This window comes from Ambystoma mexicanum, chromosome 1p, assembly GCF_040938575.1.
Source record: "Ambystoma mexicanum isolate Mex_15411 chromosome 1p, UKY_AmexF1_1, whole genome shotgun sequence".
NCBI classification, from domain to species: Eukaryota; Metazoa; Chordata; class Amphibia; order Caudata; family Ambystomatidae; genus Ambystoma; species Ambystoma mexicanum.
The window spans coordinates 940,789,814-940,815,538 of record NC_090921.1 but is presented as its reverse complement, the minus strand read 5'-3'; the positions used below and the strand labels follow the sequence as shown (position 1 = coordinate 940,815,538).

The following is a 25,725-nucleotide window of genomic DNA, read 5'->3' as shown; positions in this document are numbered from 1 at the left end:
ACCACTGGGTTTTTTTTAGGGAATTGGGAGCGCTTACGAATGGATTCTTATGGGAAGGGAGAAGAGCTAGGGTGGGCCACCGCTTACTGATGGCATCCGGGGGGGGAGGGAGGACTGGCACTACCGAATTTTAGGCGGTACTATGAAGCAGCGCAGCTCCGGGTCATTGGGGAATGATTGAAGGGAGACAAGGGTACCCAAGACAAACTATGGGTGAAGATGGACAGGGCGGTAGCGCATTGCAACTTGGCGGAAGTCTTATGGCTGCCTAAACCGCATAGACCTAGGCATCTCTGAGAGCTCCATAACCAAGCTCATGGCGGATGTAAGGGATAAATTGGTGGGACCCAGGGGAATTATGACGTTTCCGTCACCTTTCACTCCTATTTTTGGCAACGGGGACTTCACAACGGGACTGGAGAAGGGGGCATTTAAGCGTTGGCAAGAGGGAGGCTGCAGGAAGTTGAGTGATATGTTCCAAGGAGGGGAATTATGGTCTTTCGACGACTGTAAGTGAGACTTTGCGATACAAAAAGGGGAAAGATTAAGGTACGCACAGATAAGACACGGTGCTACACCCGGGGATCAGAACTGCGGCTACTAGAGAACCAACAAATTTTGAAAACTTTCTTCTGACCAATGATGGAACGAAGGGCCTAATATCCAATCTGTATAAGACTCCGGATGGCGGGAATTTAGGTCATCAGTGGGCATACATGCAGAAATGGGATTGTGTCCTGGGGAGGGAATTCGACAGGGCAGAATGGGAGAGGCTGTGGAGGAAAATACCCAAGTTGGCAAAAGCCTCCCAACTGCAAGAAGCTTGGTATAAGATACTGGTCGGGTGGCACTATACACCGGCCCGTCTCCATAAGATTTATCTGGGAACCTCAGGGAGGTGCTGGAGGGGTTGTGGGTTGGTAGGCACAGCGGAGCATATTTGGTGGGAATGCCCAAAAATAGAACCTTTCTGGAGGGAGGTGCAAAAGGCACAGGAGCAGGCCTTTGGCCCGGGGGATGGAAGAACACTAGTACAGATCCTCCTAGGCATTAGTGGAGGACGAGAGTGGGGGAACCTAGGGCGAGGGAGAAAGCAAAAGTGATACTAACGTTGCCAGCTATGATGATAATAGCCCAAAGATGGAAATGCTCGGAAGCCCCCATGATTCAAGATTGGCTACGAAAGGTCTGGGAAATAGCACCTCTGGAATGGGCAACGTATGCCATGGATAATAAGATACAGAACTTTGCCGTGGAGTGGGGGAAATAATGACTTTTCTTAAGGACGATTACACGGTGATGTGGTGCCCACAACGTCTGAGACTGCTAGACCTACAATGAACGTGGAGTGTTGGCCATGAAGGAAAGAGAATCAGGAACTGAATGATCATTGCCTTGGGGGGGGGGGGTATGTTGGGGGAATGTTTTAAATATGCTGTAAAGTTCAATAAAAAGAGTTTAAAAAAAAAAATCCAGGGAAACAATTGGAGGGCTACTGGGAATAACAAAAAGCATACCCATGCTTTTGATAAAGCCAATGGGGACAAAAAAGATCTATCCTTAGAGAGCTGCCTCATCTGACTCTTTCTACCCTGGCCAAGGCCAATACGCAATTGTTAGGTGGCAGATTAAGGCAAGCTGTACTAGGGGGCTTAGATTTCATCGTCTGAATGTCAGAAGTGGAGATACCTGGTGTCAATTACTCTAACTAAGGACACAAAATCTGTATGGACAACCTTCATTTCGGAGACCCTGAGTGGCCCTAACCTGAGTTCTCCCCAGCCTCCCCATATGGGTGTCGGGACTTTTTAGAAAACCAAGGAGGAGGTCTCTAGGCTAATTAGTATTAGTAAGGCATCCAGGGCCCCTGGCCCAGACGGACTCTGTAATTTACTGATCAAATTCCCACACGTCCTTGTGGTCTGGGGCCCTTCACCACCTCTGTTATATTGTCACCACCCATGTCCTCCCTCGCTCCTGGCATGATAGCATCCTACTCCCAGTACTTAGAAAAAAGCTCTGGCAATGTTGGATGTCCCCTCCAAGGTCTTTGCTAGGGTCCTCTTTGACAAATTAACCAGCTGGACTGAAGCTGAAAATATTATCTATTGGAACTAAACTGGGTTTAGAAAATGTTGATCCAATTCTGATAATGCCCTCGCTATCATCTGTCTGGGGACGGGGGCCAAAGGTAAAAGGGAGTTGGCGGAGAGGGGGGAGATTTTCTATGTTATAATGATAGAAATACTAATGAAAACCAGATTTTTTTTTTTTTTTAAAAGGCTTACCACTCCAGAGCACCGGGCCCGGATGGCATCTCTAACTCTATGATAAAGGAAGCCTTAGAAGAATGGGCTCCTTTTATCTTCACTCTATTTACTCAAGTCACGAAAAAAGCTGAAATTCTGATTAATTGTGCCTATACACAAGAAGGGAAATGGAAATGACCCTGCAAACTGTCGATCGATTGCTCTCCTAGACTCAGTGGGCAAGCTTTTTGCGGCTTTTCTCCTTCGACATCTACAGGCCTGGATCACTCTCCATGACTTAAGGTATCCTCGGCAAACATGATTTATCAAATGGGTGGGAACCTCTTTGAATCTCCTCTTGCTCAACGTGCTAAAAGGACAAGCCCACAGGAAGAACTTCAAGGTCTATTTGGCTTTTGTTGACCTCAGAAAGGCCTTCGACAGTCTAGACCGCCACAAAATGGAGGCCTGGAACTGCCCGAGTGAATTGCTCGAAGCAATCAAATCACTATATCAGTCAACTAATGTACAAGTGAGGCTAAACACACAGGGTCCCCTAACCTTCACGATTTCTAACTTTGGAGGTCTGAGGTCTGAAACGGGGGTGTCCCTTTGTGGCAACTTCTTTTATTTAACTTATTTTATTATTATTTTCAATGTTGGAGCAACCACATTACACGAAAATACATCACAGACCCTTTAGCAATAGCTAATATTCAAGCCTGTCCGATTTCACTCTCTCGTTCCCCCCCCCCTGGCATCCATTGTTCCACATCCCCCACCATTCCATCACCCTCCATTGTCTTTGATTTGACCTAAATAAAGTCTCACCAAAGGTGGTTTAAAGGTCAAGGCCGGGAATTGTTGGTCAAATTCGATTAGCAGTGACCACACTGTCTGGAAGTGAAGCATCTTTCCCTCTTTTGCTGCCGATATTCTTTCGGCCACTAAAATGTCCCAGACCTTGATCGACCATCGTCCCATGTCTGGTCCCTCCACTGTTTTCCAGCATCGGGCCGTGGTGATGTGTGCTGCCAACAACAGGTGGGTTATTAACTTTGCACGGGCCCCCGACTTTGGGTATATCTCTTCACATGGGGCACCTAACAGAATAGTTTTCGGGCACAGTGGTAAACAGCTACCCGTAATATCATGAATCAGTTGCACTATGTTCTCCCAATCGGTGTGTATCTGGGGACATTCCCACCACATGTGGAAGTACGAACCCTGGGCTCCACACTTTCCACAGGTAGGTGCAGACAGGGCCTGGAAGTGGTGAATCTGTACCGGCGGATAATGCCACCGGAAAACCAATTTCAACGCACGTTCATTGTCATGCATTTAGTTGAGGCACGAGCTCTCGCCCATATTTCCGACCAGGATACATTGTCTATTTGCAAGCATAAGTCCTCCTCCCAGCGAGCCATATATTCTGGGCGACGTAGAGACAAAAAGTCTACTCGCATCAATCGATATAGCTTCGAGATTCCCCCTTTTTGTGTGTCTTCCCCCATGTTAAGTTCCAGTGGGCTTAGGGGTCGAGTGGCTCTCGCTTTTATATTGGGGTGTGTAATCCAATGGAAGATCTGGCCGTAAGAGAACCTTTCCTTCTCTGAGAGTTTAAATTATTTCTTACATTGCTCAAATGTGCGTGACTGACCCGCCTTGAATAACTGTCACAATGTAAGCGGACCTCCTCCTTTCCAGCTTCCAAATGCATCTGATGGCATGCCAGGAGCAAAATTGGGGTTACCGAAGACTGGGGAAAGTGGGCATATGCCCCTAGACATCTTCATCCTTCGGAGAACCCCATCCCACACTTTCAGTGTAAGTTTCTTCGATAATAGTAGGCGAGGCCATTGCTTCCGTGCCAAATGTGGAATAAAGGGTAAAAAGCTCAGGGGTAGGGGACAATGCGCTTGTTCTATCTCCATCCACCCAGAGATCAGAGGCTCAGTCGACCATGTGGGCAGATGAGTGAGTTGGGCTGCTTTGGCATATTTCAGCACGTCTGGGACCCCCAAACTTCCTAATCCGGAGCCCCCCATAATCACCCTCTTTGGAATCCTGGACATTTCCCTGCCAAATAAAGCGCAATCATTTATGTTGTAACCTTTCTAATAAAGGCTTTGCGATCTCCACTGGTAGGGATGCACAACAATATAACAAGGGGAGGGAGGAGGTAAATTTTTACGGCCGTTATCTGACCCATCAACAAGATCTCTTGACCCGCCCATCGTTCCAGATCCTGTTCTAGAATTCTAACCAGGGGAAGAAAGATAGCCCCATATAAATCTTTCAGAGCTGCCATTCAGTGCACTCCTAGATAAACTCTAGCAGTTGTGTCCCAGTGAATTGGGAAGATGCCACGGATGGCACTCACCTCATGTGTAGTGAGGCCGACCACAAGCACCAAATGATTTCCCAAAATGTATGTCAAACCCTGCTACTTGACCAAACGATCTGAGTTTTCGTAATGCCACCTGTATGGAGGGGGATGATGTTGGTGATCGATAAGAGCACATCATCGGCATAAAGTGACATTTTATGGTGAGATTTCTGTATCACCGGGCCCTGAATTGCCTCATTTCTCCGTATATGTTGCGCCAGTGGCTCCATAATGAATGCAAATAAGAGGGGCGAAAGCGGGCATCATTGACGTGTCCCGCATGTGAGAGGGATCGGAGGTGAGCGCTCCCTATTAACCTGGAGTGAGGTATTCGGGGCGTAATAGTTGGTGGCTATCACTCTTCTGAACTGGGGGCCAAAAGCGAATGCCTCCAGAATCAGCTGCATAAAAGACCAGTCTATCCTGTCAAATGCTTTTGTAGCGTCCGGGGCAAGAAGGGCCAGTTTCTCATTGTTCTGAGTGGCCCATTCTATCAAATTTACCGCCCTTCTGATGTTGTCCTGAGTTTTCCTACCTAATATGAATCCCGTTTGGTCGGGATTTATACATGTTAAGGATTTTAATCAGACAACACACACCGGACCAGGACTCTTGCCCCTAGACTTGGAGGTAGCGCTCAATTGAGATGCCTTTCTCTTTATTTTCTGCAAATTCAATTTGAGATTGTACACAACCTGTCTCTCACCCCCTTTTTCGAATACCCTGGGTCACAATGGACCATGAGCCAGGCCGGTTGGTGAAAATGCAATATTTATTTATTTTTAAAATTTAAACGGAAATCATACAAATTTTAATATCGGGCAGCAATCACCAATGGGGTGATAATTACAATGGAAACTGAAGCAATACACTTGATTAACCTCCTACTAGAGCATATCCACAGCACAGATTAATAGGGGCCCTTTGCAATGGCATAAAATGACACTCGGAAATTGACAAATAAATAATGAATGTGCGGTTGAATCTTATGAGGCAAATCTGATTTCTCACAACAGCAGTAAGGTATAAGCACTAACAATCACAAGGCAATGTGTCACAAAGGCATACAATTCAAAAACAAGTTGAAAGTAAGAAAACGATGCAGCCGAATCACACGTTGGAAAGTTGAATTTTTTTTCTCAATTGCCGTTTTAAATGAGACAAATGGTTTTTATGAAAAACGGGTGAAATGCTCAGATTTGGGACGCGTTTTTTGGGCTGGGGAACAGATGCACATCACAGGGACAATATAGGAGTGAAACGATGGTTGTAGCTTAAGATTTGAAAGAGATTTGCAAGATGACAAGAGGTTCGGTTTTGGTAAAATAAAGCAGTGAAAGAGAAAATCGGCTGAGAAAAAGAACAGATTTTACTTAAACTATATTATTAGGACTATATTGTTAAACAAAGACACGGTAGGATCCCGGGTTAATTTGCAACTTAACCCTTTCACCCCGCGTTCAGATCTATATGGGCATTAATTTGAATTATTCCGAATATCGCTAAGGAGTTACAGGATGGGGTAAATGAAAGAATGGTGCCAACACTAGGAAATCACAGACAAGATGCACAAAGAATTCTGACAGTTGAACAAATTACTAAGGCATGGATAGGTTTGCTTAAAGTGTGGAACAAAGACAAAGGGTCAAGATGAGGTAGGCTATGCGTTCTATGGGATGGGGGAAATACTCACAGTCCATGCTTGAATTTGGGATTTTGGAACAGTCAACCGGGTTCTGGTCACTGCACAGCTCGGTTCACCAGGTAGCGAACAGCTGGGCAATTCTGGCCACTGGATAGCAGTACAGCTGGATGACAGAGGTACAGCGAGTATTCAGCTAGCGGGCAACAAGCTGGTCTGTTCTCAGGATGCCCCCCCAAAAAAAGGGTATCTTAGTTTTTCCGCTGGGAGATGGGATTTTAGGGCATCCTCAACTCTCAAGTGCTACGGACACAAATGGAAGAGGTACTCTGTCTGGTGCCGTGCACAGAAGATTAACCCTCTGCGGATTACGGCCCCTCAAGTATTGCCGTACCTATTGTCCTTGGCCAAGGCTGGCCTATCTCACGCTTCCATCAAGGTACATCTGGCTGCCGTCTCACGTTATCGACTGGTGAAGGAATTTATGAAAGGACTGTTCCGATCATTCCCGCCAGTGAAGGCCCCTGCCCCGGCGTGGGAGCTCAACGTGGTGCTGACTAGGCTCATGGGGGCCCAATTCGAGCCTATGCATTCAGTGCCGTTGAAGTTTCTGTCGTGGAAGACAGCTTTCCTCGTGGCCATCACCTCTGCACGACGAGTGGGAGAGATCCAGGCCCTGTCTTGCAAGCCTCCATACCTGACTTTTCACGACACAAGGGTGGTGCTGAGGACGCACCCCTCCTTCATGCCCAAGATGCCGCCGGACTTCCACCTCAACGAGCCCTTGGTGTTGCCAGTTTTCTTCCCATTGCCTTCGTCGCCGGCTGAGAGGACTCTGTACTCGCTGGATGTAGCTAGAGCGCTGAAGTTCTACGTGGACCGCACAAAGAGTTTTCGGAAGACATCACAGCGGTTTGTGAACTTTGGACCTGTGAATCAAGGGAAGGCTCTCTCGAAGACTTTCATTTCCAGATGGCTCTCCGGCTGCATCATGCACTGTCACCAGTTGGCAAACCGACCGTTGCCAGGCCGTCCGAGGGCCCATTCGACCAGAGCGATCGCTGCTACTACGGCGTTCCTGTCTGGTGTGCCCCTGCTCGACATCTGCAGGGCTGCTACGTGGAGGTCGACGCACACCTTCACAAGATTCTACTGCGTCGACCGGGATTCCAGGGAGGAGCCCAGAGTCGGCCAGGCAGTGCTGCGTAACCTGTTCGCCTAAGGTGAGCCTGTTGAGGAGGTAAGAGTTGCTTAATGTTGAGTTGCTGTATTGCTTGATATTGAGCCTTTTGCCTCCTCCCGTGGTTGTGCATGTGCATACTGCTATGTATTCTTATATTCATGAGCATGTGAATCCATGCCAGACCCCATGCTGGAGAAGGAACAAGTTACTTACCTGTAACTGTTGTTCTCCAGCATGGGTCTGGCATGGATTCACATGCCAACCCTCATGCCTACCCCTCTGCGGCTCTTCACTTGGTCGTACTGCCACTTCACGTGCTACCAAATCTGAGGATAGCTGCCAGGGGCGGGGCTTAGGCAGAGGGCAGTCATTGACCCAGAGACCAGTGATTGGTTACTACTGAGAAAGACAGATCCGAAACGAAACTGATACTGATTTTTTCTATACCGAGGATTCCCGGCCTGACGACGTGGAATATTCATGAGCATGTGAATCCATGCCAGACCCATGCTGGAGAACAACAGTTACAGGTAAGTAACTTGTTCCTTTTCTCACAATATGCCATTTTTTTAAAAATGATAAAGGGTGAGACAAACGCCTATCTTTCCCTAACCTAAGAAGGATTTCCCTACCTAACAAACTAAGGCTAAAGGAAAATGACCTAATGTCCAAAAGTATCTGCCCCTCACAATTGTACATACGCCAAAATTATACAGGAATTATTTGGCTGTTTAAACTTAAGATATAAACAGTAATCCTTGTGACCAGTGTTGGATCCCCTCCCCCTGGATCAATTCAGGATTTTTCAAACCAAAGTTCAGTTTCAGGAAAGTTCTCTTCACTAACCAAGTTCCACTCAACTTAGGATACAAAGTTCCTTTCATTCAATATGTCCTTCACGTGGCAAAGGTTTGCTCACACTTAAAGAAAATTATAAAGGTCCACATCCTCCTGCTTGGCAAACTAAAAGACATTTTCTTCACACACCAGTTCATAAATTAAAAGTGAGGTTTTGTTTCTCTGAAGCCCAATCACTTGTTATCGCATCACAATTCTCCTTTATAAGTAACATCTCAGTCAGGATGGTTATGCAACAGTCCATCAAAACAAGGTAGTGGAATTGCCACTTTTTCCACCACAACCTTCTACCACATTTATGGTACTTCATATTATCTTCTTCGTGGTACACTCGCTTGCCAGGATAAAACTCCTACAGCTTGTACTCTGTGTTAAGGCTTGTTCCAAACTTTCCACAATTGAATCCCCAGTGGGTAGAGTTGAACCAACAAGTGCTTCTCAGGTTAGTGTTTTGACTTTTAACACAATTGGCTTACAACGTCTTCCACAAGTATATTGCACAAAAGGGCAATGATTCTCACATTGGTACGTTTGCCACGGGCACTACAGGTTACAGTTATCTCCCCCTTGATCCCTTTTTAAAAGGAGGGCTTTGCTCCTGCAGTCTCTGATTTATATTTACAGAACCTTTTGGCTGCTGGTAATGTGGTTTACAACTTTCTTCCGTGGGGTATATTTTTATGGGAACATTATGTTAAAATTGGCTTGGTGTCACTCTCCGCCTTCTTTGGTTTTGACAATACAGGTTACAATGTCCCCTTATTGCATATCCCTCTTTGGGAAAGTTGTGTTCACTTTGCTTGACTATTGCCCCTTTTTGGCTTTTGCAATGTGGGTTGTAATATTCTGCTATTTGAAATCTCTTAATAGGAGAGTTGCACCCAGTTTTCTTTATTTCAAATGTTCTGTATTCAATATGATCATTATTACCTTGCGGTCTACTTCAGAGCACCCCGGGGTCACCTGCATAAGGCCAATTCACTGGTATGCTCTGGCGTCTCCTTCTGACTCACTGTTTCTGCTTCTTTTTTCGTCGGGACCTTCTCAGCGTTTACCAGCTCCTGACAGTCTGCCGCCGCTCGCGTTGCCTGTCAATGAACTCTATGGTGAAAACCCAATATCAGAGCAGTTCACAGGACACAGAGAGCTGCTCTCTCCCACGGGGTAGCTGGCTTCAATACCGCTTTATGACCTCTACCACGTTTTCTGCATGGTGTCCCGCTGTCAGCACAGCAGCAACCCCAGCTTCTGCTTCTTCCTACTGCTCCTCTTTGGCCCCCACCTGAAAGGCCTTTAAATGTTTAAAGGTCCTGCTCAGGTGTGTGGGTCATTTCAACATCTAGATGCTCCTCACAGTTTAGTAACTCTGGACCTCTCTTCTTTGTCTCATTACTAAGAGAATCATGGGACTTTAAATCCATAATGTTCTTGTTTGTTTTCTTATTATTTAATCCAATCTGTTGGGGTGTTTTATAGGATTTACACTTAAGGGAGGAATTTAAAGGAAGTAATGGTTTTCTCATGGACAATCTATACATAATGTAGAATCATAACTACTAGAAGAAGTAATATTAACTTGATGACCCTTATGTATATCATGTTAATGTTTATAAAAAGGGTCCTCATATTTGGCACCTTGGTTAAGTCTGGAGAGGGAGCCCCACGGTGACTACATGCCATTAGACATCTAGAAACTAGGGGAAACCTCATCCTCCGAAGAGGATGAACACTGCATCTCTTATCACTTTCCCTTGACAGCCTTCTCCTCCCATGTGATTCTCCCTCTTCATACTACCCCCAATCTTAGGATCAGGTATGGGAGGAGTATTTTGGCTGGGATTTCGTGATGACTCTGCATGATTCATCACAGAAATCTCAGGTTTCTGAAGAAAACCTACACAGATTTGGATGTTTAACAGAAATGGCTTGTTGAGTACTGAGTGTGGATGATACTTGTGAACTGTCAAAACCTGACCAGACCCCAGCTAGTCCTAAAATGTGAGCCTGCTCTCATCATCTTGTTTCCCCACTTCCTATGATGCTGAAGACGGGATGTGGAAGTTGAGGGCAATGCAGTCAAATTTCGGCTGCGCCTGACAACAATAAACTAAAAACTGATTATATTTTTATGGAGTTGGTTACGTCACAGAAACGCTCTGCTGCCTGACAATCGCAAGGAAGGAGAAAGCAGTGAGGAGGTCCGAGAGCCGTGACTTGCTAGCGAGCTGTCGAGAATCTAGAGAATGGAGCATGCTGCTGCGAGTTGGGGACACTGAATGCTGGTGGTAGGCTAATTAGGAAGCAGTAAGCAATGGTGAGGAAACAGACCCACCACTTTCTTGGACCGTGACTCAGTGCTACCTGAAGCATTGAAGAGGGCAAGACAGAATCAGGGAGATAACCACTGTGGCAAGGCAGATATTTGGAACAAGCTCCTTGGCAAGAGAGGTTCACCTGATTACAGTGTGGATCAAAGGAGAAATCTGTTGCAGCAAGGCATGCGCACAAGGAGCTGGATGGTAAAGAGAAGCAGACCTAGTGGAAAGGATTGTGAATCCAAGACCAAGGGCGAGAAGGAGGGAAAGTGGGGAGAAAAGATTGTGAATGAAGTTAGAGTGACTTCTGAGGTCTAGGTAACATGCCGCTGACTTTCAATATCCTTTTTACGTATGGTAAGTGGTATTTTATTCATTATTAATACATGGCCACACATTGTCATCCCCTTTAATCCCTGGTCTCCTAAGTGTACAATCCTTTCCTGGAGTGCAGCTCTGTGAATGGCTCTGGGCATTTTCTGACGTGTCGGAAGCGGCCAGTTCGTTTGCTCTCATTTGCTCTCCTGACGTGAGCGTAAACCTGGTGCGGCTTGACGCGCACAGACGAGTGGCAAAGGTCCCTTCCTCTAATCGCGAGAGAGCGAGCCCGCGATCTCGGAATCACGAACGCCTGCGCCAGCCCCTGGTGCCCCGAGAGGACCGCAGAGATACTGTGGGGAAAACGTGACAACGCCGTGGACTAACGCCGGGTGCCGGGTGCCTGAAGCCGCTGTCGGACTGGGCGGCAGATTTGGGCTTCAAGGGCTGAGCACGGCGTAACGTCCCATGGTTGTGAGGGCAGTGAGGATAGCCCACCAGCAGCGGCACCCAGCTTAAGGACTGGTAAGAGCTGGTCAGAGCTGACCTCTGCACTAATTTTCTGCATTTTGCCTGTTATTTTTGGTACCTGGGGCGGCTGCGAGGCTGGAAGGGAGACAGGGAGTAGTGCTCACGAACCTCTACCTCTTATGGTTCGTTTGCACTGACTCCAGTTCACGCCTGGATAATCCCCAATAAATTGCCACCTGGGTAAATTATAGTCTGAGGCCATTGCACTGATAATCTTTTGGCACGGACACCCTAATGGGATTACCGTAACCCAGTGACACACCAAGCTTAGAGCTATCAGAACACCCTATATATACACTTACTCCCTTCCCCTATCTATCCTCCCTGCTTCAGCTCAGATAAAACAGAAAAAACGCAAGGATCCCAGGAAAGGCAATTAGCCGAAATAAAACGGCATCTGTAAAGGGAAGGAAACCATATGGGCTACGGTCAAACAAAGGAACCTCAGTAGATCTGGACAAAAACCCCATGGGAGAAAACGGGGAAAACAACGCCCCAGGAGGAAAAGTGACGGCCCCCCAAAAGGGCCCTCTGGACGCTTACTTTCCCTGTAAAATTACAGAGGGAGGGCCTGCGACTGGGTCCAAAAAAGGGAATGCCTCACAAATAGAAGGAGAAGGCAGCTACCGCCCGCTAGACCTTGATAATGACTCTCTTCTACAGCTATGTTATGCCCTTCAGGAGCGGGTGGGTACACAAGAGGGGAAAGAAATGGATGAAAAGGCGCCAGTGTCTCCTGTAGCTAGTGACATGATACCCGATACTCTTGAGGAAAAAGGGTCCGTGATCCCGACAATGGAGGAACCTATAAAAACCCTTTTAGGGGACGAGGATCATCCTATTCTCGTGTCCTCGGCCTCCCAAACAGACCCCCCCTCCTTACCAAATACGAATTTTACACCTTCCCCAAAGGTACCGCGATTATCGGCCAGCCCAAACATCGCCTTTGAATCCGGAAATTCCTTACATGATCAGGTACAGCCAAACTACAGTACCGATGATACATCACAAACTGGAAACGCTACTCTCAACTTCGCCATTAAAATACTGCTAAAACTCTGTGGTACGATTCACGAAGATCAAAAAGCACAGGGAAGAGTGGTGCTTGCACTCTACAAATTGCTGAGTGCATCTACTAAAACACCTATTATCCCCTGTATCGACCTGAGGGAGATCCCGCCCACTGCCATCTCGGAGAAAGGACGGGATAGGGCTATGCCAGCGCCATCCTTAGATAAGGAAACCTCGATCGAAGAGGAACTGGGACCCTCTCTTCCAGGCGAGGGTGTGCCGGAAAACAGAGGCCAACCCTCTAGAAAACAGAAAAGACAGGCAAAGAGAAGCAGGGATAAATCTGCCAATCCCCCCCCTCCACGAAATTCTACCCCTCGACCACCAGCTAAAAATCTAATAAACAACGGAAACGGGCGGCAAGAAGGAAAAGAAGATCAGCTCAAACAGTGGGCACTTTAACCAGCTGGCTAATAGATGAGCAACCGGGGCAACCTAGCCAGCATCTGGAAGCCCAGTTGTCAAATTGCTCTGAAACAGGCACGGGTACTCAAAACTCAGTATCCTTACCTAGACAGGAACCTGAGGCCCCCCAATATATTCCTTCCAAAACCCCCCGTCCGGATGGAGGGGGTGCTACGAGAACTGAAAAACTGGACATCAAAAATGTGATCATAGAGCCTATTTAAGGAGGAAAAACGGGTACCCAATTAAATAGATCCGCTCTGTTCGCCCTCTTTGCAAAAATACCATCATTAAGAATACTGAATACCAGCGATGTTGATTTTGTTGAACCTTCGCGCTTGAAAGGAGTAAAAGTTACAACAGTCCATTGCTGCTTACCTGAGACAGCCGCTATGATAAGGGCAAATCGGTCATCTTTGGAACACTTGGGATATGAACTAGACGTATCTATAACACCTGTCTCAAGAGAAGATAAGTGCCAAAAATGCTCTTGCGCATGTACTTCTAGTGTTGCTGTACCAACGACAACAAAAGCGGCACAAAAATTTAGTGATGAACATGGGTGGGTGTGGTTACAAGGAATGTTTGTCCAGAAGAAAAGAGAATGAACCTCTACTATCATTAGTTGGAACACAAGGGGACATAGCCACTGGATAAGAGAGGGATTGTCTCGCTATGCCCTACTATCGGCTGATATATTTGTACTGCAAGAATCCTGGGTAACGTTTGCCATAGAATTTGATGGCTATGTCACCTTCCAATGTATGGCAGCAAAAGGAGATGGAGGAAGACCAAAGGGGGGACTGTTAACCTGTGTTAAGTCCTCATATAACCCTAAACTGATCTACCAAGATAGCACTGGAGGAAATGTCCTGGCGATTCAAATAAATCCGCCGGGAGGTTGGGTAGGCTTTAATGAGGTTCTGATAATTAATGTTTACGATCCCCCAGGTGAGCAAAATACAGAACCTATTGGGGATATATCGGACACCTTGTTGAGCGCCTGGTGTACGGGGGATAATAAGTCAGCTACCATACTTTGTGGAGATTTGACTGCGAAATGCCTGGATCTGGAAGGGTGTGGGACTTACAGATTCGTCCAGAATATGTGTGATAAGTCCCGGCCCAAGAGTAATAACAAAGGGAGACTCTGGCTTGATATCCTTAGAGAATGGAATCTGACTATACTAAATGGCCGCGTAAGGGGGGACATACCAGGGAAAGATTATTGGTCAGTGGGGGAAAAATCTGCAGTCCTTGACTACATGGCCATGTCAGAGTGTCTCCTCCCGCACGTTTTGCAACTAAACATCAAGTTGAAAGATTTTAGTGACCGTGGTACCCTTACACTATGTATGGAGGGTGGGGGGGATAGCACTAAGGTGGACGACTGCAGAGAGCTGACAACTAACCAAGCGGGCAATAAAATTAGATGGACCAAAAGATCCATTGAAAAAATGTCTACCATTACATTCCCTAGCGATAAGACCATTAAGCAATTAATGCGGAATAAGAGCCCAGAGGAAATTGAAAGCTGGATCACCCATCTAACACATTCACTCTTCAAAGCTAACTCTACCCCGGGGATGATCTGGAAAAATGGTGGTACGCAAATATTTGATGCAAACATTAGAGACCAGAAACGCCTCATGCGTCGAGCCTTAAGAGAAATAAGAGCACATAAAATTTTTAATGGTGTGGTGGATACATTTAACCCTGAGGTATTAGAGATAAAACGCAAATATCGTAGCTGGCTAAAAAGATATCGCCAGCACCAAAAGAGAAGCCAATGGCAAAAGTTTGCTGAAGCCCTATGTAGCAAAAATAGCCGTAGGATTTGGCAAATACTGACACGTGCGGGGGGAGAACAGAAGCTGAACGTCTTGAATCCTATTTCGGGTGAAAAATGGGTTGAATATATCTCCAATAAATTTCATAGAGATTACACGACCAACACACAAAGTAGTACAGGGGTTTCTAGTTGGCCACTCCCCCTTAGTTATAGGTGCATAAAACAGACGATTTTGAATCTAAAATCCTCAAACGCCCCAGGACCAAATGGCCTGGCCAATGCGGTATTGAAGCAGGACCCTCATAACTGGGCGCAGATATTACTCACACTCTATTCTAGGATCTGCAGAACCTGCCAAATCCCTTCATCTTGGAAGAAGTCTGTATTAATACCTGTCAATAAAAAGGGGGAGAGATTTTTACCTGCCAACTACCGTCAACTCTCTATGCTCGATGTTAGTAGTAAAATCTTTAACACCTTGGTCCTTAAAGAGATTGAAAATTGGGTCATGGAAAGACAGATCCTGCACTATGCACAAACGGGCTTTAGGCCAGGGGCAGGTACTACCCATAACATCAGGGTGTTAGATCAGCTGATTAATAATACCATGAGCTGTAAAGATGCCACATTATATATGGCCTTTGTAGACTTCACCAGTGCTTTCGACCTGGTGGGGCGGGACATATTGCGGCTTAAGCTAAAAGAAATGGAGTGCCCTAGCTGGATATTAAACATCTTGATAGCCCTGCATAGTAACACCTCCACAAGGGTCCGCCTTAACGACAGGGGGGAGGTATCAGAGGAGATCTGCACCAATGTAGGAGTCAAGCAGGGATGCGTAACAGCACCCATGCTATATAACCTATATATAGCAGACCTACTAGACCGCTTGGCATCTAAATCAAAGTGTCCACCGAAATTGAAGGAAACTCCTATTACGGGAATGCTATATGCAGACGACCTGATCCTATTTGACCGTACTCTATCCGGTATTAAGAACCTACTTAATGAACTTCAGGTTTATTCAGGACAACTGGGATTGGTCATAAACCTGGAAAAAACAAAAATAATGGCTATTGCAAGAAAAGGGCCAAGGCGGTCTGGCGTTGATACCAATCTGGGAACTATTGCTGTGGGCTGGAGCAATACCCATATTTGGGGCTGGATTTCAAGGCGCTATCAGATTATGAAGCCATTATTAGAAATAAAAAAAGGAGAGCTAAATTGCTCACCCTCCAGGCCTGCAGATTTACTAAGGGGACTGCGGGTTTTAGTATGGCTGGTATTTTGAAGCTGTACCAGCAGTGCTTTGTCCCTGCAGTACTATATGGCTTAGAGGCCTTAGCAATGCAAGACTTGACGTGGTTAAATACTCTAGAGGGCCATTATTGGCGCAGTGTCTTTGGCTTGAGACCCTCTTGCTCAGTGCAATACCTGAGATTGGAACTGGGACTAATTTCCCTGAGAGGGATGACACTGCGAGCACGAGGTTCCTTCTACCTGAAAGCCTTAGCAAATCCTCGATGTAAATTGCTTAAGTTGGCAGGACAAAGTTATGACCTTGAAAAACATCCTAGGGGTGGCTCATATAAAGATTTGAATGAATCATTGTTTGTGGAGATTGACTGGTCTCATGAAAAGCTAAAACATTTACCATTTAAACACCAGAAAAGATCATTCCAAGATAAGTTAAATAAGTGGGACTGGTGTATGAACACAGATCACCGAATTACACTTAAAGGCTGTGAGGCAGTCTCCCATGTCACCCATAGATATCTAAGACCCCAAATGTACCTATTATTATCCCCGGCGCCCGAAGTTAGATGATTTCTCTTGCAATTGAGAACGAACCAGCTACCGGTTCTCACGATCATTGGGCCAAGGTTAAAAATTCCCCGAGAGTCCAGGACCTATAGAATTTGTCAGGTATCTGAAGTACTTGAAACAACTCGGCACGTCTTAACACTTTGCTCAAAACTTGGTTCGATATATATGAACGCTTATGAAAAATGGGTTCATAATTATGAGGCGATAAAAGATGGATGCCTGAACCCAGTTGCCTTAAGTCTACAGCTAGCTCTTTTTAGGGTATGGAATCAGATAAAGCCCTTGCTCCAGTAAGGATTTTATCTACATTATTCTTATCTACTTACTATAGGGCACTCTCACGACTGTGCAATTTGTCCTACTATTTAGGTTGCTGTTATGTGACTTTATGGATTTTATGTATATTTTCTATATAGAATTTAATGAGTTGATATGTATGATTTGCTTGTTCTGAAATGTGTATAAAAATGTATGAGTTGTGTAAAATCCAATTCTTGGATTGTATCACAATAAAGTATTATATATGAATCCCTGGTCTATTGCTCAATTTAATGAAAGAGAGCTTTTGGGTGTTGCTTCTTCTAATCAATGTGCGATATATTTGGATTCAAAAACACAACAGGCAGCTTGCAATGTGTTGCAGAAAATTAGTTTAAGCAGTTTAATAAAATGCATCTAAAAAACCTTTGTGCTTTAAAATATGACAACAGAGTGTTGCTTCCCAGTGTTAAACTCCAGCAGTGCACAAACATGCTTCCATAAGCAGGCCTTTATCAATCAATGGCTGTAAAGTGTACCTGAAAGATATTTTAGAAGAAAGGACTATGCACATCTACCCATGGCTTAAATTGCTCCAATGACAGCTCGAATTCTGCTCTGTGCATGTGCAAGCAGCAGGTATTGTGATGTCACAACTCAACTGTAACAGCTGATTACATTTATAGTAGTGATGCCATTTTTCTATTAAAGGCGAACAGTGATGCCACAACTAGCCTGTAATAAAAAAAGCAATGCAGACTTTTAATGGGATATTGCAGGCTGCCATGAATTGTAAGCGTGTTGACTGTTCTTGGAGAATGTAATCTTGACTCCTTTTTTTTTTTTCTTGCATGTCCTTTAGGGGTTGATGTATCAAGATTCTTCACGATGGGGAATAACTTTACAAACCTATGTCCAGCTTACAATGTTAGATATGCACACAACGCCCATGGCAAGTACTGATTGTTTACACCTTAAATTAATTGACTGAGCACTAGCGTAATATCTGTGCATGGAGTCCTGGTACTGGAACAAAAGGAAGTTCCGCAGATCTGCCAAATACTCGTATCTCAGAAGTCATTTTCCTTGAAGAGTGTGGGTGCATCAATCCAGATGCATCAACTGCACTATGTGTGGGACTCGGAAAGAGAAACCAATGAGTTGAGCAGCTTCCACAGCTATCTGAAGATCACCGATTTGTTTTCCATTAATATAACTAGGTTGTGTAATACCATAGGCACATTCAAACCTTTCCTCATCTGCCTACTCATACATTTCCCCCTTTTGAAGTAGAGCATTATGCGGTTGAAAGCATGGCACAAAACTGAATTTTCCTTAAAACATGGTCATGAGGCTGATATTTTATATCGTGGAATGGTATCCACACTTATAGGAATTGAATTGCATGACTTCCTTGCTAAAAGATTAACCAAAGTACAGGTCTCTGGCACTCCTATTGAAGAGGCAGTCCTTGGTGCTGCACTCGTCACTATTCCCATGCTAAACTGTCTGTGGCTGATGGAGGGGAGTGGGAGAAGGATACCTGTGAGACGGCAAGACAAGGAGGTGACAGTTGAGCTGCTCTTACTTTGAAGAGGAGAGTTGAATAAAATGAGAATGCAAAAATCAGCTCTGCAGTACAATACTGCTATGTTTATGGCTTTGAACTTTAAGTAGGCAATACTTTTAGCAAACAAAGCAATCCATGTTTTGAATTTAAAAGTACGTATTATTTTAGAAAGTATTAGTTTCACTCAACTTAAGAAAAATAGGTTGAGTGGGGAATTTGTTTCAGTAGTGACTTCATTAAGTTGCTGAAACAGTGGGCCTAGTGCTATTTTATGATTTTGCAAGTCTTGCTTTAAAGCACTTTAACCTGGGTACTGCACATTTCTTATTTATGGAAATTACAGGGAAAGCAAGGCATTTCTAGCACAAATATGCTTACAAAATGCTCAATATTGATTTACATAGAAGAGAACCAGTGTCCTTAACAATGGGTGAGAGGTTGTGGATATAAGACCAGATGATTCAGGGGAAGTAAAAACATGAACCAGGGACAAGAACAGTAGAGCATGATATAAGAACAGGATTGTGGAGGAAGTGCTAAGTTTAGGATGAGGGGTGAGGGATAAGTGCCATAGGATTGTCGTATAGTGGTGCGGGGAGAGGAGAACAGGGAGATATGGTGGCGTAGAATGCTATGAAAGTGGTCTTCAGAAAGGAGGAGAGCTAGGAGATTGGATTTAAATAGTGAAGAGTCGGAGTAGGGCAAAGAGGGAGAGGAAGATCATTCCATAGTAAGGGAGTGAGGAGAGGGAGAGAGCAGAACCGTGAGGGAGCGCAAGGGGCACAAGATGTGGCAAGGAGGTGAGCCGAGGATGATCATAGGCGGCAAGGGGGAGAGTAGGGAGTGAGATTAGCTGATAGGTAGGGTGGGGTAAGTCAGTGTATAATTTTGAAGATGATCAGAATGAGTTTATACTTTGCCCTCTGTCTCATAGATAACCAGCCTAACTGACGACAGGCTTTGCAGGTGGAGGTGAAGCAGGGAAGGTTGAAGAGTGTACGGACACCAAAGTTGAGGACTTTGTCAAGAGATAAAAAAGCATAGTTTGAAAGGCCATAGAGGCGATCGGCACAGTAGTCTAATCAAGTAGAATGAGTACTAAAGCGGAGCTTAGGTGCTTATCAGTGTTGATTGGGAGAAGATGTATTATTTTTCTGATGTTGAGAGGAATCTGCAGTGGCAGATTTAGAGATGATGAGCAAGAAGTTGTGAGATGGGTCAAAGGCGACACCAAGAATGTGAGCAGTAGCAGATTAGGGAAAGTGGTCAGGAGAAAATAGAAGAGGGGGAGAGGAAGACATAGCCTGTTTGGATGGGAAGTAGAGAACGTCAGTTTTAGCAGAGTTGAGCATGAGCAAGTGAGCTGCCATCCAGTATTTGATGGCAGAGAGAGAGTTACACATGGCTGACCATAGCTTGTCGGATAAGGGGGGAAAGGAGAAGAAAATGTGAGTGTCATTGGCGAAGAGTTGTAGGAGAAGCCATAGGAGAAGATCAACGTGCCAAGTGTAGAGGTATAGAGAGTAAGGAGAAGTGGACCCAGAACTGATCCTTGTGGAATACCAACAGTAAGGGAGGTAAGGCTGTTCCAGGACACCTGGAAGTGTCTGTGGACAAGATATGAAGCAAACCATGCGAGGGCCTTGTTCCTGATACCAAGGAGAGAGAGTGTTGAGAGAATGTCAGAATGGTTGGCGGTATCGAAGGCAGCAGAGAGGTTGAGATGAATAAGAATAGATTAATGGTTATCATGACGAACGGAAGAGATGTCGTTGCTGACATTGAGGAGAGCTGACTCAGAGTGCAGAGGTCGTAAGCAAGATTGAAGAGGACGTGTGGGTCAATGTACTCAGTGAGTCGGTTGAAAACTATGCACTCTAGGATTTTGGAATAGTGAGTTAGAAGAGAGACATGATGAAAGTTGGTAGGACAGTTAGGATCTAGGCCAGGTTTCAAAAGGATAGGGATGACAGTAGCTGAATTATGGGATGATGGAAAAGTGGCACTGTAAAGAGAGGAGTTGAAAAGGGAAGTAAGACAACACTGGGAGCTATGAGTTTCACTTTGTGCGCGGCTAGATGGCTGATGGTGTACGTTAAGGGTTAGCCCTGAGAAGGTCAATAATCTCATCCTGGTTAGTGGGGGCAAAAGAAGACATTGCTGCAGGAGAGGAGGATAGAGGTGGTGGAGAAAAGTGAGCAGGTAGGGGCAATTTGCAAGGCTATTTTGAATGTTGGAAATTCTAGAAGCAAAGTAGAGGACAAGATCATTAACAGAAAAAGTAGAGGAGAGAATGGAGTAGCGCCTAGGTTGAGAGGCTTTGGACGAAATGAGAGAGACATAGAAGTCATGTTTGGCAGAGTCAAGAGAAGAGATGTTTTGAAGAGCGGTCAGGTAGAGTTGGAGATCTGAGGAGTGTCGAGATCTTTGCCAAGTGCAAAGGTTTTTCCTTATTGTTGTTTTAAGTGTGCGAATGGAAGGTGTAATGCAAGGCTGTGTAGGGGAGGGTTTAGGAGTGAATGTAGTAAAAGCGAAGTGAGAGGAGAAGGAAGCGTTAAAAGCAGTGTTAAAGTCAGTCAAAGCTCCATCAGTGGATGGAAAGGTGAATTTTGCATTTGAGGATAGAGAGTGGTGTAGGTCAGAAAGATAAATGAGGAGCTTGAGGGAGGGGAACTTGCGCTAGTAATGGAACTGGTAGATGGAGAGAAGAGGGGTGGAAGTAGGAGTGGGGAGTGAGGCAAAGACAATGGAATTATCAAAGGGAGAAGGAGCAGTGGAGATATTAGAGGCAGAGAGTTGAGATGAGAATAAGATAAAAGGAGTTACCATTTTAATGGGTGGGCAGAGTGTGAGTGGTTAATGATAAGAGAGATAATCAGTGGATAGAAGAGAGGAGAGAGAGGAGGTCAAAGTCACCAGTGATGAGGTGATGATTGGGAGGAAGAGAGTCAATTAATTGGGAGAAGTTGTCAGTAAATTGACAAGCAGGACCAGATTGGTATTGGTATTGTTTATTTGTAAAGCGCCTATACACAAAACAAGTGTTTCAAAGCGCTCAAGGAGGGCCGGAACAAGGGGGAAAAACAATCATTCAGAGCCCTTGAATTTCTGAACGATGCAAGTCTGCACGGGCAGAGTGGGTGCATGGAACAAGTCCATAAAATACGATTAATGGTATATATAACAGCAAATAGGTCTGATGATGATTCTGCAGTTTTTCCAAGTGTTTTGAGGTGTCCCCATGCAAGGAGGGGAGACAATGGAAAAACAGATAGATGATATTCTTTTTTTTTTTTTTAAATTAATAAGTTGTTTTAATCAAGATAAATCTTGATTTTTCAACAATATATATACAAGAAAACAATATATACACAAGAACAACGGATTGAAATACAAAATACAGAAAGTAAAATATACAAGTCATCATATGCAACACATGAAAAAAATATTATAATACAATTTACGATTCTTGTCAAAAAAGAAATAATCCACATTATTTACAATAATAATAATAATAATAAATGGTCAGATAAGATATATTGAAAATTCTTTCCTCAGATTATAATTTACTTATTGCTGCTACCTTGTCTGACAATTTCAATCTATACAAATAATTAAGAGTTGCATACCTAACCTGTTTTCTAAAAGAATGAAATAATTCCCAAAAGCGGGCCCTCGTTAGATTGATATGATCTTCAAATAACGATATTCAAGGCATGGTGCATTCAGTTTGTGCAAGTGCGCAGACAGGTGCAGGAGAGGGGAGGGGACCAAGTGTACCCAGTGTGTCAGAAGCTGGGGAAAGTGCTGAGAGATGCCACTCTCATGGGTCATTGACCAAGTGCAGTAACAATGAGGAAAGTGCAATGCCCGGAGGCAAGTGCAAGAGGACTGGCGAGGGTGCCCGGGACCTGTGAGACTCTGAGGTACACCAATCGGTCAGTCAGCAAGCTGCACAGAAAAGGAGGGAGAGAGGGATAGAATGGAGAGAAAGGTTAGCAGGTTAGAGGGAGAGAGATGGAAGAGGAGAAGAGGATGGTCTTGAGCGGTTTCCGGAACTTAAGGAGATCAGGCTCAAGATGGAGGGCGGCAGGGAGGCTATTCCAGAGGGAGGCACTTGCTGAGGATAAGCATCTCCCTCCAAATCTCTGCTTGGAGAACCGGCTCACTCGCAGAAGGTTGGAGGTAGAGGAGCAAAGGGCTCGGTAAGGACAGTTTTTAGGTAGGCAATGTTGCAGATGGGTAGGTCCCAGGCCCCAGAAAGCTTTGTGGACAATGCAGAGGATATTGAACTTGATCCTTGCAGCCACGGTGAGCCAATGGAGGGATTTCAGCACCAGAGAGATGCAGTCCCTGGGCTTGAGGCCAAGGATAAGTCTTGCGGTTCTGTTCTGGATGAGTTGCAGAGGGCGCAGAGCAGAGGCAGGGAGATTGAGAAAGAGGATGTTGCAGTAGTCCAGCCTTGAGAGAACCAGGGCTCTGGAGACAGTGAACTGGGGGTGGGGGAAGGTGAGAAAAGGAAAAGTACCTCTGAGGAGGTGTAGCTGGTAGAGTAGAGAAGGAGAGAGTGGAGTTGAAGATTACCCCAATGTTTTTTGCCTCACAGGTGGGTGCGGGCGCAGGGGCAAGTGAGGCCGGCCAGAGTGAGAGTGAGAAAGCTGGAGCAGGGGTTGTTGAGGCAGAGGTTGTTTGCAGCACACCATGACTGAATTACGGACAGACAATCGGATATGAACGAGGTAGAGGAGGTGGCTGAGGGTAGCCTGAAGGAGAGTTGCGCGTCGTCCGCATAACACTGGACGTTAGAGATGAAAGTGGCAATCACACGTGCAAGGGCAGCATGTAGACATTGAAGAACCAGGGGGATAGGTTAGAACCCTGGGGAACGCCACAGGTTGAAAGAGTGATAGTAGAGAGAAAGAACTCAAGTTCCACTTGGGATGGGCGGTCGGAAAGGAAGGAGGTTAACCAGGCCAGAGCCTGACCTGTGATTGCCAAGGTGTCATGCAGACGTGCGATCAGGATGTTGTGGTTTACCGTGTCAAAGGCAGAGGAGAGGTCAAGAAGAATGAGGACAGAAAGAATGTTAGTGTTGTAATTTGAGAGCAGGTCTTCAAGGGTGTTTAGAAGTGCATTTTCCGTGCCTCTGGATGCTCTAAAGCCAGACTGATGGTCGTGGACGCAACCAGCAGTTTCAGTGCAGAGGGTGAGCTGAGAGATAGCCAGCTTCTCCAGGAGTTTGCCCAGGAAAGGGGTGGTAGAGATAGGGTGGTAGTTTGCTGGAATGGAGGGGTCGGCAAAGGGTTTCATAAGTAGAGGGTACACAAGGGAGTGCTTAAGAGAAGTTGGGACAACTCCACTGGCAAAAGAGAGATTGCAGAGATCAGACAAGGGTGGAGCAAGAGAGTCAATGTTGTTCTTAATGGTTTTGGAGGAGCAGGGGTCCACCTGTTTGGATGAAGCCTTCATAGACCGGACTTGTCTGGCAACCTCATCAGGTGTGACGGGAGTGAGAGAAGAGAGAAGTGGTGGAGGGGCCAAGGTAGGCTCCAGAGGTGTTGATGAATGAGGTGGTGTGGAGGAGAGAGAGGAAAGTATGTCTTGGGTTTTTGCAGTGAAATGTGCAGCTAGGGTTGAGCAAAGGTCCTGGGAGGGTGCGACTGAAGAGTAGGCTGCTGCAGGATTGGCCAGTTCCTTGCAGAATTTGTGAGGTTTGGCCGTGTTGTTTGATGCCGCGCAGATGCAGGCTTGAATAAAGACTCTTTTCTTGGTGTGGATGCAGAGTTGATATTGCCTTTTGAGGTAGGCGGCAGGCCAGTTTGTCAGAGATGAATTCCATTTCCGCTCAGCTGCCTTACACTTGTGTTTAAGGGCAGCCAGATCAGAGTCTTACCAAGTGTTTCACTTTTTGGAGGACTTCATTTGGACCCTCACGACAAGGGCAACGGTTTCAAGGGTGTTACAGATAGAGAGATTGAAGTTAGCAAGGGCTGTGTCAAGGTGGGAGTCAGCCGCAAGAGTAGGAGGCAGAGAGTAGGTGGAGACAAAGGCAGCCGCAGACACTCTTTTGATGGGTCTGGTGACTTTGAGACTGAGTGGCCGCGGCGGGTGTGCCAATGCAAGAGGAGAGAAGCGCTTCAAGTGTGATGAAAGAAGAGAGTGGTCCATCCAAGAGATAGAGGTAGTGAGAGGGATAGAGAGAGGGATGTCGGTAGAGATTGAAGCACCCAAAGTGTGGCCCGCTGTGTGCATGGAGCCAGAGGGTAAGATGGAGAGGGAGAAGTCCTGAGGAGTCAGGGGAGTCCAGATGGATGTTGAGATCACCCAGCAGGAGGAGTTGAGATGAGGAGGATAGAGAGGAGGCCAGGTCAGCCCATTCCGATGGGAAGTGAGTGGACTGTCCTGGTGGCCGATAGAAGGTGGCCACAAGGAGAGAAGATTTAGGAGAGAGTGAGAAGTTGCAGACTAGGCACTCGAAGGAGGAATAGTCCCGAGTAGGGATAATGGACACAGGTATCCATTCTGGGAAGATCAGGGCCACTCCCCCTCCTGTCCCCTTGGGCATGGGCACAGAGAAGATCTTGTATCTTTCAGGGAGGAGTGTGTCAATGCTCGTGACAGAGCTGTCCTTGAACCATGTCTCCTTGATGGGTAGCACATTAAGATCCATTTATTCAAGAAGGTTGCAGATGTCAAACAAGTGTTTGACAGCAGAGCAAGAGTTAAGCGTGGCAATATGGAGCAGCTTGCCATCTTTGAAGTTGTTCCGTGGGGGCACAGGAGATGGTGCCCACCCCTGAGGGTGGCAGAAGAGCCAGAGGGATAGTGGAGGGTGGCAGAGGAGTCAAGGCCGACAAGGGAGCCGGGACAGCGAGGAAATGCTCACAGAGAGGATTGCTGATTCAGAGATAAATTATGAATGGCATAGGTGATTGTGGTAATTTATTCGAAAGAAATTGTGGGACATAGGGGAGCAGGAGAAATAGGAAGTTTGGAAGATGAGAACCGTCCTATACCACTATCTCTTCCAGTTTGGCGGGGAGAGCGGGTGGAGGCGTAGACAGGGCCACAAAGAGCAGCAAAGGTTACAAGGTCTAAGGGAGAAATCAAGGTTTCTGTAAGGGAAATGAGATAAAAAAAGGCAGAATGGGAAAGCCGGAGGTCCGAGGTAAAGGACGTTTTGTTACAAAGAGCTATATTGGAGAGTGAAATGTAGAAGGATAGTGATGTTGAGTTTGTGAAGTAGAGAGGCTATGGTGGTAGATGCGAGTAGAGGAAGAGTGATGAAAGTTAGGGTTGGAGGTTTTGTGAGTAGGT

At 45.8% G+C, this 25,725-nt stretch overlaps 1 protein-coding gene across 3 annotated transcripts in view; it reads left to right on the top strand.

Moving 5' to 3' along the window:
* The window catches only part of TK2 (thymidine kinase 2), a 977,831-nt gene that overhangs the window by 196,208 nt on the left and 755,898 nt on the right, over positions 1–25,725 (top strand). For all 3 annotated transcript variants that reach the window (XM_069653082.1, XM_069653073.1, XM_069653092.1), the window contains one exon: positions 17,701–17,790. In XM_069653082.1, coding sequence (XP_069509183.1) covers positions 17,701–17,790 — 90 coding nt within the window. The remainder of the gene's footprint in view (positions 1–17,700; positions 17,791–25,725) is intronic.